Source organism: Marmota marmota, unplaced genomic scaffold, assembly GCF_001458135.2.
Source record: "Marmota marmota marmota unplaced genomic scaffold, marMar, whole genome shotgun sequence".
NCBI lineage: Eukaryota > Metazoa > Chordata > Mammalia > Rodentia > Sciuridae > Marmota > Marmota marmota.
The window spans coordinates 1,234,576-1,249,731 of NW_026000205.1; the positions used below are offsets into that span (position 1 = coordinate 1,234,576).

General features: G+C 49.4%; 2 protein-coding genes across 9 annotated transcripts; one reads left to right on the forward strand and one right to left on the reverse strand.

The window, feature by feature from the left end:
- Nucleotides 1–130: 130 nt before the first annotated feature.
- Nucleotides 131–9,403, reverse strand: Bcl2l12 (BCL2 like 12). 7 transcript variants are annotated; one of them, XR_001504686.2, is made up of 9 exons: nt 9,203–9,403; nt 8,510–8,624; nt 8,167–8,309; nt 7,020–7,106; nt 6,843–6,934; nt 5,236–5,514; nt 4,461–4,567; nt 3,809–3,820; nt 3,260–3,480 (listed from the first exon to the last, which is right to left on the reverse strand). XR_001504686.2 is itself a non-coding variant. In XM_048790528.1 (8 exons), exons 2-7 carry the CDS (start codon nt 8,614–8,616, stop codon nt 3,812–3,814), a joined length of 717 nt encoding a protein of 238 aa, XP_048646485.1. In that variant the 5' UTR covers nt 8,617–8,624; nt 9,203–9,403; the 3' UTR covers nt 3,260–3,480; nt 3,809–3,811. The 7 variants fall into 7 exon arrangements, 5 of the variants coding, with proteins under 5 accessions (XP_048646484.1, XP_048646487.1, XP_048646485.1 ...); XR_001504687.2 differs by lacking the exon at nt 3,809–3,820; XM_048790528.1 differs by lacking the exon at nt 4,461–4,567.
- A 78-nt stretch (nt 9,404–9,481) lies between these two features.
- Irf3 (interferon regulatory factor 3) lies at nt 9,482–14,149 on the forward strand. 2 transcript variants are annotated; one of them, XM_015496529.2, is made up of 7 exons: nt 9,509–10,529; nt 11,493–11,664; nt 11,749–11,819; nt 11,970–12,159; nt 12,262–12,642; nt 13,520–13,635; nt 13,916–14,149. In XM_015496529.2, the coding sequence occupies exons 1-7, from the start codon at nt 10,365–10,367 to the stop codon at nt 14,081–14,083; spliced, it is 1,263 nt and encodes a 420-aa protein (XP_015352015.1). In that variant the 5' UTR covers nt 9,509–10,364; the 3' UTR covers nt 14,084–14,149. The 2 variants fall into 2 exon arrangements, with proteins under 2 accessions (XP_048646482.1, XP_015352015.1); XM_048790525.1 differs by lacking the exon at nt 13,520–13,635 and having other exon boundaries at nt 9,482–10,529.
- Nucleotides 14,150–15,156: the final 1,007 nt, after the last annotated feature.

Genomic DNA, 15,156 nt, shown 5'->3' on the forward strand with positions numbered 1-15,156 from the left:
ATGCCGCCTAGCAATTCGTTGAAGAGGATGCCCATCAAAGGTCAGGGGCCCACCCAGCTCAGCGTTCACAGCCCCGCCCCCTGAAGAGGACTGGGATGGGCAAAACTACCTGTCTATTTCAAGAAGCCCTTCTGGTGGTTGGGCAAAGGTAACCAGAAACTCCCGCCCCTTCTCCCTGCAGCACCGCCTCAAAGCTTCCCAGCGGGCTCCGCGCTGAGCGGACGTCTGGAAACAGAACTGTCCGTAGCCAAAACGACCCGCCTCTTGAGCACTGCTATTGGTTTACCAAAAGGTGACGTTACGAAGTCTTTGGCCAGCCCTCCCCTAGCTGCTGGCTTCAAGAAGAACATGGCAATTGGTTCACCAGGAGGGAAGAGAGGTCTTTAGGTACCAGCAATTGGCTCAAAGAAACTGTCACTCATCGTCCATTTGGCGGATCCTCGCAGTCCAGGGAGAACAAGGGCGCTTATGCACATTCACCTAGGGGGAAAAAATGAAGTACTGAAAGGCCAAAAGCGAGGGAGGCCTCGTCAGGTGCCCCAAAACATTTCGGGAATGGGAATAAGATGTCAATGCAATTAAACCCAAGCCCACCGCTTACCTTCCAAGTTTTTAAAACCCATCACCTCCTCTCTAGCCGCTTGGCCTTTGCCAAGACCCTCCCCTTGCAGGGAACACCCACCTCCCTTTGTTTGGTCAACTCCTATACCTCTGAGTACAGTTCAGACACCCACTTCTCCGGGAAGCTTTTCTCGATGCGCATTAAAAAAGTGCTAGTTGAATGAAAACGACTTAAAAGGCTGACTTCGTGAACCCTGCTTCTCACGTCTCCTTATGCACCAGTGTCCTGAGTTCAAACTTTTGTCCAGTTCCAGAATGAGCCCTTTTTGTTGAGCTAGGCCTCTGCACAGGCTATACTCTCTGGCATGCTTCCTTCCTGGAAAACTCCTAGCACTTTAAGATTTCCAATATGACTTTGTTGTTACTGTTGTTTGGTACCAAGGATTGAATCCAGAGACGCATAACCACTGAGCCACAACCCCAGTCCTTCTTATTATTTTTTGTTTTTGAGACAGAGCTTCGCTGAGTTGCTTAGGGTCTCATTAAATTGCCTAGGGCTTCCGTAAATTGCCACAATTAATCTTTCAATCTGCAATTCTCCTGCCTCAGCCTCCTGAGCCACTGGGATTACAGGTGTGGGCCACCTACTCAGCTCAAAATGACTTCTTTAGTAGCTTTTTGACATCCCTCCACTGTTACTTAACTCACAGCTTTTCTTCCCTGCCCCAAATCGGAACAACCTCCACTTAGTCAGATCTGTGGGCTATTACTTCCTACAATCTCTCAGTTCCCAGCCCCGCCCCTCCTGCCCCTGATTTGGTGGGTTATCTCCCTCCTGTATCACCAGGCTCCACCTAGCCTCTCTGCCTTTGGTATCCCCCACCTAACTTCATGTCCCCAGAGCTGACACCACCCCTCCTTTTCTCAAGACCTTCCCGAAGCTCCCAAGCACCCCCAGGTAAATTTTCATCCCTTTAGCTGGGTATTTGTGGCCCCTTCCTCTTTTGACTTCAAACATCCCCCAATCACTGCTGCCTTACTGATACCAACCCCGTTTTGTGGGACCACAGCACATACATATATCTGTACCAATATATTGGCCCCTTTTCTTTGGGAAACTAACTTGTCCTTCAAGACAAGCTCTGTTATCTAAGGTCAATAAATATGGCTCATGCTGAGAGTGCTTACTGGGTGCTGGACATTCTTCGAAGAGTTGAACTAACACATGTGATCACCCTCAGCAACCTACTGAGGCAGGTATTATTATTCCATCCATTTCACAGATGAGGAAATAAGGCACAGAGAGGTAAAGTGACTTAGAACATAGCTGAAGTTGGCCTGCTGGCACACACCTTCAATCCCAATGACTCAGGAGGCTGAGGCAGGAGAATGGTAAGTTTGGGCACAGCCTCAGCAATTTTCAAGACTCTCAGCAACTTAGTGAGACTCTGTCTCAAAATAAAAGGACTGGGGATGTAGCTCAGCCATGGAAGTATTGCTGGGTTGGGTTAAATTCCAAGTATCCCTCTACCCTAAAAAAGAGAATGAAGCTGAATATGGTGGGCGCATGGCCTGTAATCCCACTTTTTCAGAAGTTCACAAATAGGAGGATCACAGGATCAAGGCCAGCTGAGTGGGCAGCTCAGTGAGACCCTGCCTCAAGACAAAATAAAAACAAAAACAAAAAAGCTTTAGCAGGGCTAGGGTTGCAGCTCAGTGGTAGAGCGCTTGCCTAGCATATGTGAGGCACAGGGTCAACCCTCAACACCACATAAAAATAAATAACCTCATTATCACATCCATCCACTGTTAAAAGTATTTTTTAAAAAAGCTTTAGCAAAATCAGCAACAAAAAGTAGAGAAATTGGAAAAACAGCACAATTAAACTGACAAGAAGGGCTAGGGGCATAGCTCAGTGGAAAAATATGTGCTTGGCATATGGTTTGATTGCTAGCACCACCTAAAAATAAAAATAAATAAATTGATCAAGGATGTTTGTTTCCAGTTTGAGAGTTGACACAAGAGCACCTCAGCTGGGAATGTGCACACCAGGCAACTCAAATTTTTTGCAGCCCTGTATAAGTATGCTCCTGGAGGACCACAAAAACATTCTATTAACTCTGGGATTACAAATAAATTTTAGCAAGTAGGTAAATTTGCAAACACAGGAAACATCTGTGAATATCAAGAATCAACTGTATAGGATCCTCTTATGCACTCACAAACATTCTGTGAAGGGGGATATAGTCATAAAAAGGTGAGAAGCTGCTAGTGGCCAAATCGGTGAGGAGAAACCAGGAACAAGACTCAAAGGTAGAAGGAGAAAGACCAGGAACCAGCTGGAAAAACTCCATGACTGTCAATGCAGGACTGGCTGGAATAGCTAAACTGTGCAATAAGAGAAAAAATGTAATTCACTGGAATCATATTTACAAATATCCTCAAATATGTTGCTTGTCCTGACAATAGGTTCCTATCAATGTTCTAAATAAATACTTTCTAGAAAGAATAAATGGGCTCTTTCCTCAATTTATGAACCACAGAGATCTCTAAACCAAATCTCCTACTTAGAACTTTAGGGCTGTAGGGCTGAGGATATAGCTAAGTGGAAGAGTGCTTGCCTAGCATGAGTGAGGCTCATGGGAAAAAAAAAAAAAGAAAGAAACTTTAGTTCTTCAGTAAATGAACAGCCATTTGATACTTTTAAAAGTTTTTAATATGAAAAGTTTTCAAACAAATTCTTTTTGGTATAAACAGGTAAGGCAGCCACCACCCCCACAGCCCTGAGTGGAAGAAGAAAGCTTGAAAAAGCAAACAAAGAGGGTAGGGGCATGAGGTCCAATCTTGTAGCAGCTTTTGAGGAAGATCTCAGTCCAAGGGTAAGTTCAAGTCCACAGGTGAAACAGCTAGGATGCCCTCCTGGAGGGGAACAGTGGCAGAGTCCTGTGAGCAAGGAAGGTAGCCTCTACTCCCTAAAGCAGGCACATCAGCACAGTGAAATGATAGATAGGGGATGGCAAGGACCCAGAGGAGGGGGACATACACCCAGAAGGGGGTGGGCAGAATCCTGAGATTTAATGATTAAGAGCTGTGGCTTTTTGCTGATCCCAATCCCCTGCATGAGGGACTTTTCCTACTGGCCCCATAAAACAGGATAATGACAAAACCCCATGAGGTTTTTGTGGGGTTTAAGTGGGATCATTCCTTTGAAATACTAGGTCTAATACATGACCACACTCAAGCTTACCTGTTATTGATCCTGTGAAAAACAAACAAACCCAATTTTAAAAATAAGCAAACGTCATTGCTGATCTCAACACTTATATCCAGTGCCCTTGGTATCTGCCTGAGGTCTGAAAGACCTCTTACATGGACTTCTGATCATCCCCAACTCGTCCCTAAGCTTGCTGCCTGCTCCTCTGCTCACCTTCCCATCACAGAACTCACAAATCTCCAAGACAGTCCTACTGCATCTCAGGCCAGCATCTTTGGCCTAGTCCCCACATCCAGCCCATTAGCAAAACCTGTCAGCTCTTATCTCCTTGGGCTTCTTATTTCTCTCAGGTACCCTATGGTCTGTCTCCCCATCAGCCAACAGAGGGAGCCGATTAACAAGGAAACCAAATACCGGCTCCACTGAGTCCTTGGATCTCTATGAGTCAAAATCCAAGTTCTCACAGTGACCACAGGCCAGGCAGGGTCTGGCTGTACCTCCTGCTCTCATCTCTTGCCGTCTCTCACTTGCCCACTCTGCTCTAGCCCTAAAGGCCTCCTGTCCGTGCTCCTGAAACACACCCGACTAGCTCCTGCCATTCTGGGAAGCAAACTGAGACTGGCAGTCCTTCTCCCACTGAATCACCATAGTGACCCATAAGACAAGTAACTGAGATGATGCTTACTGATCCAGGGGGCATACTGGTGCTCAAGCAGATGGGGACAGCTGACAAGATCACACTGCCAACATGCCAGACCCCAAACCCATTCTAAGACAGCACTGGAGATAAATCTGTGAGCAAATATAAGGTTAGAGTCCTGGCCTTCTGAAACAGATATGTTAGAGAGAGAGGGAAAGACAACGGACAAAAATCTAGAAGAAAGTACATACAAATCCATTCCAGCATGTGTTAAAGGTGCTGAGTGCTGTGGAAAGACAAGTCAAGACACAAAGGGGGAAGAAGACTAGGGATGAGGGGAGGTAGCTGTGATTTTAAATGCAGGTCATAGGGTGGGGATGTGGCTCAGTGGTACAGCACTTGCCTAGCATGCATGAGGCACTGTGTTCAACGCCCAGCCCACAAAAAATAAAATTAAATAAATAAAAAGTGAATAAATAAATGAGAACCAAGACAGGCCTCACTGGGGATGATATGGGAGCACACCATTAGGAGCAGGAAAGCCAGGCAGGGGAGGGGTTCTCCAGGGAAGGGCATTCAGACAGGCACCACTGGAGAGACAGATGGTAACCACATAATCACACAACCGCATCAGTGGTTTAAGCCAGGCATAGCATCTGCACTTATCACCACAGTGCCTGGTGTACAGAAGCTGCTCAAAAAACATTGTATGAAATAATGGTAGAGCTAGGAGCTGTGCAGTCACAAGGAACCCAATCTACCCTCCCCCATTACATTACAATTGGGTAAAGTTAAGCCCAGAGAGACTTTGGTGGCTCACCCATCCCCCTTGGGCCTGGATCCAGGGCGCGAAGCTGTGCACGTGCTCCACGCTGAGTCCAGCCAGGGTGCCCCCAAGTCGAGCCACGCGCCGGCTTAGCTCCATGGCCAGAGCCAGGCGAGCCAGGGGCTCCGGGGAAGGTGGCGGGGGCCCAGGGCACGGACTTGTGCGGCTCGGGCAAGGGCTGCCCTCCCGGCTAGAGAAGAGCTCCACTAGGCGGGCGAAAGAGCCTGCAGACAGGCGGGCCAACTTGCGGCGCAGGGCTGGGTCGGAGGTCAGCTGTGGGATGCAGAGGGGAAGAGGCAGGGTAGGCCTTAGTGCATTCTACAGTTAGCCAACATGGGGCTGGGGCAGTGGTTTCCTAATTTGGGCCAGTTCTAGATGCTAACACTAAGCCACAGCCCCATCCATCATATAAACCAATCATAAGCCAGATAATATGGTTTGGACCAAACTGCTCCCAAGAAGCAGATCAGAATCTAAGAATCTAAGCCACACCCTGCCTAGTTCTTAACAGCCAGTCAGAGTGAAGTCCTACTTCAGGGGTTTCCAGAAGGCTAACGTTTTAGTCACACCTCAGCAATCTTCTCTAGAGTCCTGTGGGCCAGGCTATTGTCTACAAAAACCTCTCTCGCCCTCTGCCATATAATTAATGTTACAGAACCATATAAATTGCCCAGGCTCTCAAGCCAATCAGATTCCAGGACACAATCACAAGCCACATCCCCTCCAGCTGTCCATTTCCCCCCACATTCTAAACCATATTCCTACTGTACTGAATCAGATATTATTGTTATTATTGGTGGAGGTAGTAGCAGCAGTAGCAGCAGCACCCCCACCTCACCACCACTACCACTACCACCCCCACCCCCACCTCACCACCAATACAACCACCTCCACCACCAGGGATTAAACCATGCAGTGCTTTAACCACTGAGCCACATCTCTGGCCATTTTTTTTTTTTTTCTTTAATTTTTAATTTTGAGATAGGTTCTGGCTAAGTTACTAAAGCTGGCTTTGAACTTATGATCCTCTGTCTTCAACCTCCCGAGTTGCTGGGATTATAGGTGTCCATCACCATGCCCAGCTAAATCAGATTTTAGATTAATGTGCACACGCTCTTTCTCTTACTTCCCCAACCTGGCCCAAATCTCCTAGGTGATGTTTCCTTGTTTTATTTGTTTCTTTTGGGGGGGGAGGGGGAGGGTAACAGGGGATTGAATCCTGAGGTGCTTAATCACTGAACCAACATCTCCAGCCCTTTTATTTTGAGACAGGGTTTCACAAGGGTACTTAGAGCTTACTAAGTTGCTGAGGCTGGTCTCAAATTTGTGATTTTCCTGTTTTAGCATCCTAAAGCACTAGAATAGAGGAATGTACCACTAAGCCTGGCTCTCCTGAATCATGTTTCTGATGGCCACATCCCCTGCATTTAGGCAATGCCTTTCTAACAGCCAATGAAAACCACTGTCATTCAACCCTTCCCCGTCCCACTCTACCTGACCTGACCATCCAAAGAAAATGCAGATCTAACTTCTGATCCCAGTGTCCCATCATCCCACAACTCCTGTCCTTATTAAGGCACACAAAAAAAACGGCCTATCACCTTCTGGTTGATGACCTCTGCCTCTTCTTCCAGCAAGGTCACCAGCTTTCGCAGCAGGACTTCCTTCTCTGTGGTTGGCGGACCCTGTAACTCTGGGACAGAAGAGAATTCAATTCGGGGAAGAACCCTGGCTGTCCTCTTACCATCATCCTTCTCCAGGGCTTCTCTGTACCTCACCTGGGCTAGGGGGAGATCTCAGTTGCTCTTGGACCAGCTGTTCCAGCCGCTGGGCCACCAGGGCATAGAAGTCTGGAGTAGCTGGACCTGAAGTAAAAAGCCAATGACTCTGGAACTCTAGGACATTGGAAATTTATGGATTCTCTTCTTTTGACTACCTTGTCAGTTAGGAACGATTTCCTTCTTTTGGGGGAAGCAATGGTGATTGAATTCAGGGGGCACTTTACCACTGAGCTACATCCCCAGTTATTTTTTATTTATCTTGAGACAGGTTCTTGCTAAATTGCTGAGGGTCTTACTAAGTTGTTGAGGCTGGCCTTGAAATTGCAATCCTCCTGCTTCAGCCTCCCAAGCTGCTAAGAATACAGGCATGCACCACTGTTTCAGGCTAATGATTTTTACTTTATAATGGGGGTAAAATGAGGCTCAGTGAGAAAACTTGATAATAGATGCCAAAATTCTTATACTTACTACTTTACCATGTCCTCCAACTGAACTTAGAATGTCAGACCTGATCTGAACTTTGAAGATTACTCCATCCAAGGAAAGGACATATATGGCATTCTTGATATTATTACCCTATCCCTTCCCCAGTTCAGACATCATCAATTAATTACAACACTCATCTTCTTAGCTGCAAATTCCTATTCATGCTAGTACTCCCAGCTGCCATTACTAGTGTATCCAGGCTCACCTATGAAAAACAAGCTATTGGTCACTCCTATTCAAGTCCAATGACCCCCTACCCCATTCTGACTCTGCCACTGGAAAAACTGAACAGCAGAAAGGAGAAATTACTTTTCCTAATCATACAACCTAATAGCCAGGAAGTTGTAGTTGAAAACCAGGTCTCCTGCCTCTCTCTTAAGGATATTTGTAGCTACAAAAGGAGCTTTCCTAGGAATCAGAAAAGGATGCATGGAAGGAGGATAATAACTAGCTAGAAAGGGACCAAAAGTTCCAATGAATTGACAAAAATACAGCTGGGAGTTGGGGGAGGACAGGATGGTTAGGATTGGTACTAGAAATCCCATATCCTTCCCCCTTAGTTGAGTAATCTCAAACTAGTACCTTATCCTATCTACATTTTAGGAACCAAGGCTTTTGGCTGTGTCTCTTTCACAGGTGATATGGGGCAATCTCTTACCAGGCTCTGAACCATAACAGGGGCGGAGGGGCAGAGAGCAAGGCCTGGGGGAATCAGAGGGAGCAGCTCCTCGCCTCAATGGACACGGAAGACATCTTCGAAGGCGACTCAGGAAGTCTGTTGGCTCCTCTTGGGCAGGGCTTCTAGGAAGGAGGACCTGAGAGAGTGATCCCAGAGATCTCCTGCAAGCAGATCTCCTTTCTCCTACAAAGGACATCTCCTTGCAACCCCAGGAACAGGGAATAGAGCCAGACTTGAAGAGACAGGCTGAGACCAGGCACAAGAGTTACAGAGGTCCTCAAACCAAATGCAGGCCCTGGGTAAGGACGGCAACTCCTCTTACCTGGGTGGGGTTGGGATGGGGGACCCAGAAGCCTCACCCCGCCTAAGGAAGGCAGCTAGAACCCTCAGCGTGTCCTCCCGGAGCCCCAGCTCCTCTGAGCCTGCCATGGAGGCACCTGTGTGAGAGAGAGCTAGAGAGTGACTCAAGGTTCACAGGGAAGTGGAGGCTCAGACCCAAACTTCTAGTCTTAAATGAAGAGGAGGTCATGACTCATGAATCTCCAAAGGGAGGAGGGTGCTGGGGGTCTGGACTCCTGGGTCCTCTAGGAGAGTTGAGATCTTGGAGCCCCAGAGGGAGAAGAGGGATGAAGCCTGACTCTTTTACCCTGGGAAAGGAAGTGGCTGGGGGCCTAGATTCTTGGATCTAAGAAAGGAAGTGTCTAGGGACTTGGAATTCTGGAGCCCCGAAGAAAAATGGGGCTTAGAGCTCCGACTCCTGTATACTGAATGAGGCATACACTAAGCTTCTGAAGCAATTGGAGGATCGGGTACTACCAATCCCAGCAGGCTTAGTAGCAAGCGTTCCGCGCTGTCCGCCGCACAGCCTGCTGGGAGTAGTAGTTCAAATTGCCCGAGGCTGGAATCTCGGGGACCCACAAGCACTTGGATGTCTGAGGAGACTGGCGCGTCCGCTCCTGAATCCCTGTCCGCTCCTCTTGCCTTCTCACCCCAGTCCTTGACAAACCCTGCTTACCTGGTTCTGGCCTCCAGCGGCCGCCGCCGTCCCCGCCCCCACCTCCACCTCCGAAGGCACTCACGTTACACACAAACTTTTAGTAGTTCAACTTTCCCGCGCCTGCGCACTGAGTCGATTTGGTAACTGCCCCAACGTAGAAGGGGCGGGGCGCTGAATCTCCGCCTAATTTGCATATCGCGTTCCCAGCATGCCTTTTTCCGGAAGACCGAAAAAGGGCATTAGGTGTACTGCCTCGGTTAGTCGGACCGCCCCTTTGACTTTTGGGTCTCTTAACCAAAGAATGATAGTTGTTTTTATCTCAAGAAATCGATAAAAAAGAAAGTTCCTGCGCTTGGAAACTTAGCTGACAGGAAGAGGGGTGCGCAGCTTGGAGTCTAAGAACTACACCGCAGCAACCCGAACGCTCCGATCCTTCCGCGGTACGTAACGCGGAAGAGCTAGGGAAAGAATTGGTGGCCTTCGGTAGTGAGGAACGAGAAAGGAGTGATAGTAGGAGAGGAAGGCTGAATACTCTGGGGAGAATGGGACAGAGAAGGACCTCAATGGCTGACGTTGAAAATCTGCTATGGAAAAATTAGAAAAAGCAGCGAGGGAAGAGGAGAGAAGGCATCTACACTGGGGGGACATAGGGGAGAAAAGGGTGGATTCTGCAAATAGAAGAGAGTCCACTTTAGAAATTGGTTGGTGAGCCCTGAAGGATAGAGGCAGATTGGGGGAATTGGATGGAGCCTCTGCGCTGGAAATGGAGAGGGGTATTTTCTGTGGGGTAATTGAGGAAGGGGGTCTAGACTGGAGTCAATGCAGGAGTAACATCTGTACTGAAATAACTAGCGAAGGAGAGCTGCACCCTAAAAGTTGGGGAACCTGCTTTGGATGATATTGGTGAGGAAGGGGTTTACAATAGAAAAGAGAAGGGTCGTCGCTGGCCGAATTGGGTCAGAGCGGCTGCACGCTTGGGAAGGAAAATAGGTCTACACTGATAATGGGAGCGAGTCCTTGGTGAAAAAGGGAGCCTTCTGGAGGATGGAAGGATAGGAAGCGATCTCCTCTTTGTACTCCAAGAAGACAGGTAAAGGGCCTGCACCGTGGCCCGTGAGAGGGAGGTGGGTCCGGGAGGCTGCCCGCGCCCAGGAGCTGCCTTGTGCGCGCAGGCCTGACCATGGGAACCCAAAAGCCGCGAATCTTGCCCTGGCTGGTGTCGCAGCTGGACCTGGGGCAACTGGAGGGTGTGGCCTGGCTGGACGAGAGCCGCAAGCGCTTCCGCATACCCTGGAAGCACGGCCTGCGACAGGACGCGCAGCAGGAAGACTTCGGCATCTTTCAGGTGCATGCACCAGGGGCGCTGGAAACCGAGAGCTCTGCACCCGGCCTTAAGGCTGAGGGGGCGACTGAGAAGGCGGAGAAAACTCCCGGTGGGGGCGGGTAGTGCTAATGATGGTGGGTGGAGTTGGAAGGGAGGGGCGGGACCAGCAGGCTCGGTTGTCTGATGGTGAAGAGCGAGCAATAATGGAACAGGCCGGGTTCTGGGAATAGAACTGGGAAAGTGGGATTAGAGCTTTAAGGAAGTGCATCCTGCAAGTTGAGAGATCACTGGGGATGGGGCTTTCAGTTCAGAATTCTTGAAATATTAGACGTGAGACTTTGAGCTCTAAAGACGGGGTTATAACCACCAAATTGACACACTAGTGGTGGTAAGTCATTAAGAATGTGAGGGGAAAGGGTGCCGTGGTGGCACGCCTGTAATCCCAGCGATTTGGCAGGTTGAGGGAAGATTGCAGGTTGAGGCCAGCCTGGGGAATTTAGGGAGACCCTCTCAGAAAACAAAAAAGTCTGGGGATATAGCTCCGCGGTAGAGCGCTTGCCTGGCATGCCAAGCCTTGGGTTCAATCCCCAGCGCCCTGGGGGTGGTGTGGGGGTTATGAGAAGGTAAGGGGATGTGCCACAATGAAACCTACTATCTGTATAATTAATATACACCAATAAAAAGATTGTGAAGTGTCCGTGTTATCACAGAGGTACCCTGGGGGAGTGAAGGTCAAGTTAGACAGCCAGTAGGACCTAAAGGACTGGCTTAGAAAGTCAAGGTTTTTGAAGTTGAAAGCTGGAATCAGGAGGTATGGGTGGGGATGAGAGAGAAGCTTGGGGGTCAGAGAATTGGGGATGGAACCTTAGGGAATTGGAATTTATTGTGGGGGGAGGTGTTAGGACTGGAGGAGGCAGGGGTAGAAACCTAAAGGTGGGGGTCTAAGTCATCCTCCTCACTACCCTGATTCCACTGGTGCCCTAGGCCTGGGCGGAGGCCAGTGGTGCCTACACTCCTGGGAAGGATAAACCTGACCTGCCGACCTGGAAGAGGAATTTTCGGTCTGCCCTGAATCGGAAGGAAGTGTTGCGTTTAGCTGAGGATCGGAGCAAGGACCCCCATGACCCTCATAAGATCTATGAGTTTGTGAGCACAGGTGTGTCAAAGCCCGGCTTTTCATGGTGAGCTGGGATCTGGAGGGTGTTTCGCACCCTCTTCTACTCACTCCCTTTCTCCATAGGAGCTGGGGACTTTTCCCAGGTTGATACCTCTCCAGACACCAGTGGTGGAGGCAGTACCTCAGACACCCAGGTAAGAATGCATCCAACCCTCTTGCCCCTTAGTCTCTTGCTCTGCCCCCCTAGACCCTTCTCCCTCCCAGGCTTCCATTCCTCCCCTTCAGCCCACCTCCTGCCTGTCCAAGAAAAGGCGATTGAAATATCCACTTCTTTTTTCCTCCAGGAAGACATCTTGGAGTTACTCAATGACATGATCTTGGCCCCAGTCCCAGATACGGGCCCCCCAGGTTTGGGTGTGGTCCCTGAGCACTGCTCTCAGCTCTTGTTGAGCCCCAACTTGGAAAACCCCATGCCCTGTCCAAACCTGGCACCTCCTGAAAACCCACTAAAGCGACTGTTGGTACCTGAAGAACGTGAGTACCAGCTGGGGGTGATAGGGGCTGTGGCAGGGGCCGTGGGCACTCACCACCTCTCCATCTCTCCCCTTTCTGTCCTCCGCTGCTGCTGCTGCTCAGAGTGGGAGTATGAAGTGACTGCCTTCTACCGGGGCCGCCAAGTCTTCCAGAAGACCATCTTCTGCCCAGGGGGCCTACGGCTAGTGGGCTCAGAAGCTGGGGACAGGACACTACCTGGACAGCTAATAACATTGCCAGACCCTGGGGTTTCCCTGACAGACAGAGGAGTGATGGGCTATGTGAAACGTGTACTAAGCTGCCTAGGAGGGGGACTGGCACTCTGGCGGTCAGGGCAGAGACTCTGGGCCCGGCGGCTGGGGCACTGCCATGCATACTGGGCTGTGGGAGAGGAGCTATTCCCTGACAATGGGCATGGGCATGATGGTGAAGTCCCCAAGGACAACGATGGAGTTGTGTTCGACTTGGGGCCCTTTGTGGCAGGTAAGTCCCCTGAATGGAAAGCAGCTGGGCATGGTAGTTGAAGGCTCTGGGGTCAGGCAGTTTGGGATTGATTTCTGCACACTGGGGCAAAGAACAGGTCTGCTTTGTCAAGGCCAAGGACTGATTGCCAGAGCTGGTTTAAAGCACAGGGCCCAAAACACAGAAGGTGTTCAGGACATTAGCTGCCGTTTTCATCATCATCGTTATAGTGCACACACAAACCAGTGGTAGGGCTAGGAGTGTACCTCAGTGAGGAGAGCTTGCCCAGCATACTGAGGCAATCCCCAGCACCACCACAACAAAACAGATAAACAGGAAAGAGAAAGTCATTAGGACTTCACTCTGCAATATAACTTTCTACAGTGATGGAAATGAACTGTTTTTGTGCTGTCCAGTATGGTATCCACTAGCCACACGTGAGTTTTGAGCACCTAAATGAGCCAAGTGCAACTGAGGAATCTTATATTTTATTTCATTTTAAATTAAACAATTTAAATATTATAGTCAAGGTGGCTGGCTACATATTGGACAGCATAATTTGGGGATTAAGGAGCAGTCAACACCAACTACCTTCTACTCCACATGGTATCCTTGGAGACATAGACTCCCATGCTCTGGAACTAGTTCCCCTCCTGAATCCTGGGGTACTAGGGTGGGGTGAGGGTGGGACAATCTTCCAGCACTACCCTGATGGGAGTGGAGGGAGAACACTTAATTTTAACATTGCAGGGACTGTCCCCACTCTGACAGCCCCTTGTCATGGTGGCAGACAGAGGGTCTTGGGTCAGGGAGGTGGTGGGGTTATTACTTGGGTTGAGCACAGTTGGGTGGATAGTGGGTCTTTTTCCCTTTCCTAATTAGGATTCTGAACCTTTAGATCTGATTTCCTTCATGGAAGGAAGCAGACGGTCACCACGATACACTCTGTGGTTCTGCATAGGGGAGTCATGGCCGCAGGACAAGCCATGGGTGAAGAGGCTTGTGATGGTCAAGGTGCCTGGATTCTGTGTTCCTGGGGCTGGGAGTGGTGGTCTTACAAAGAGGGTACTCCCAGGAACTTTGGCTTGCAGAATCCCCTATGAGAAACTCCTGTTTAAGTGCCCCTGCCATCACCAGTTCCTCATCCCCAGGAGTTTCTGGGTATCCTTTGCTTGGCTTCACCCCCACAGCCTGTTTTGAACTTTCCAGATCCTATAGAAGTTGACAGACAAGTCCTAGTGGAAGTCTAGTGGTTGAGTGTTTTCACTGACTTCTTTCTCCCCTGATCCCACAGGTGGTACCCACATGCCTCAGGGCCCTGTTGGACATGGCCCGATCAGGGGGCGCCTCCTCACTGGAGAATACCGTAGACCTACACATTTCCAACAGCCACCCCCTCTCCCTCACCTCCGACCAGTACAAGGCCTACCTACAGGACCTGGTTGAGGACATGGATTTCTAGGTCACTGGGGAGGCCTGAACCCTGACTCTTCACTTTGACCAATAAACCATTTTCCTGCTACAGCCATCACTTGTGTTTCTGGTGTTGGATGTCCCAGAGCAGCCCTGACCTTCAGCTGGTTGTTATTCCTGCTGGGGTCTCAGTTTACTTTTCTGTGCAGTTATCATAACTAAGATGCTCAATGTGTGGAGACCAGGCACCATGCAGGGGACAGCTGACTCTCAATTACCTCTTTGTTTCTTACTAGGGACCTGATAAAGAGATGACAGTCACCCCCATTTTACAAACCAAGACACTGAAGTTTGGAGAGACAAAGGTCACAAAGTGAGAAACAGACTGGGTCAGATTCCAGGGCCATCTCTGGGCCTATACTCTATGAAGGACACCCAAAGGCCCTGTCTTGCCTATGAATAGTTTGGGCAGATGTCCCTTCTTTCTGGGCCTAGGGCTCCCCTTTGTTGAGAGCCAGAATGGAAAACTGTGAAGGGGCTCAGCACCTACCCCTGGAGTCTCTGAAACCTGTGTATCCCAGTGACCCTGGGTCCTTCCACTCCTCCTAGCTGGGCTGCTTTTCTGGGAAAGGGGAATGACAGAAGCCAGGGTAGCCAACTCACCATTTGGCCTACCTACTTTATGCCTCAGTCTCCCTCTCAGGAGAGAGGATTAGATCACCCCAGCCTAAAATGGCCACTGAAAAGAAAATTCAACACGGTGGGGCAAAGATCCTGCATTTGGGGACAAATCCAAGGGAGCCAAAAAAGCACCCTGATGCCCTCAGCTCAGAAGACATTGGGGACATGTCTAGACCCTCCTTCCTATCACCACCACTTTTGATCAACAACTTTTGATTATTATGCTAAATGCTTCACCTGCTTGTGACTTGTGTAATCCCACAGTACCCACTTTACAGATAGGGAAACTGAGGCCCAGAGAGGGCCATGCCCTTGCCCTAGGTCACATAGTCTGGTCTCTGCTTCCTACACTCACACATAGGCCAAGACTCCTGAGTATCCCTCCCTAACTCTCCTAATTTGTCTCTGAGGGAAAAAAAGCTAAAATAATGGGGATGGGGA

Bases quoted from the DNA above. Each gene is read 5' to 3' on its own strand.
- Bcl2l12 (XM_048790527.1), bottom strand. From the start codon at position 8,616: ATGGCAGGCTCAGAGGAGCTGGGGCTCCGGGAGGACACGCTGAGGGTT. The intron at 7,107-8,166 runs GTAAGAGATTGC...TTTTTACTTCAG, and splicing joins CTGTTATGGTTCAGAGCCTG to GTCCAGCTACTCCAGACTTC. The intron at 481-5,235 runs GTGAGCCACCAA...TTTTCCCCCTAG, and splicing joins TCCAGGCCCAAGGGGGATGG to GTGAATGTGCATAAGCGCCC.
- Irf3 (XM_015496529.2), top strand. From the start codon at position 10,365: ATGGGAACCCAAAAGCCGCGAATCTTGCCCTGGCTGGTGTCGCAGCTG. The intron at 10,530-11,492 runs GTGCATGCACCA...CTGGTGCCCTAG, and splicing joins AAGACTTCGGCATCTTTCAG to GCCTGGGCGGAGGCCAGTGG. The intron at 12,643-13,519 runs GTAAGTCCCCTG...CTGAACCTTTAG, and splicing joins CTTGGGGCCCTTTGTGGCAG to ATCTGATTTCCTTCATGGAA.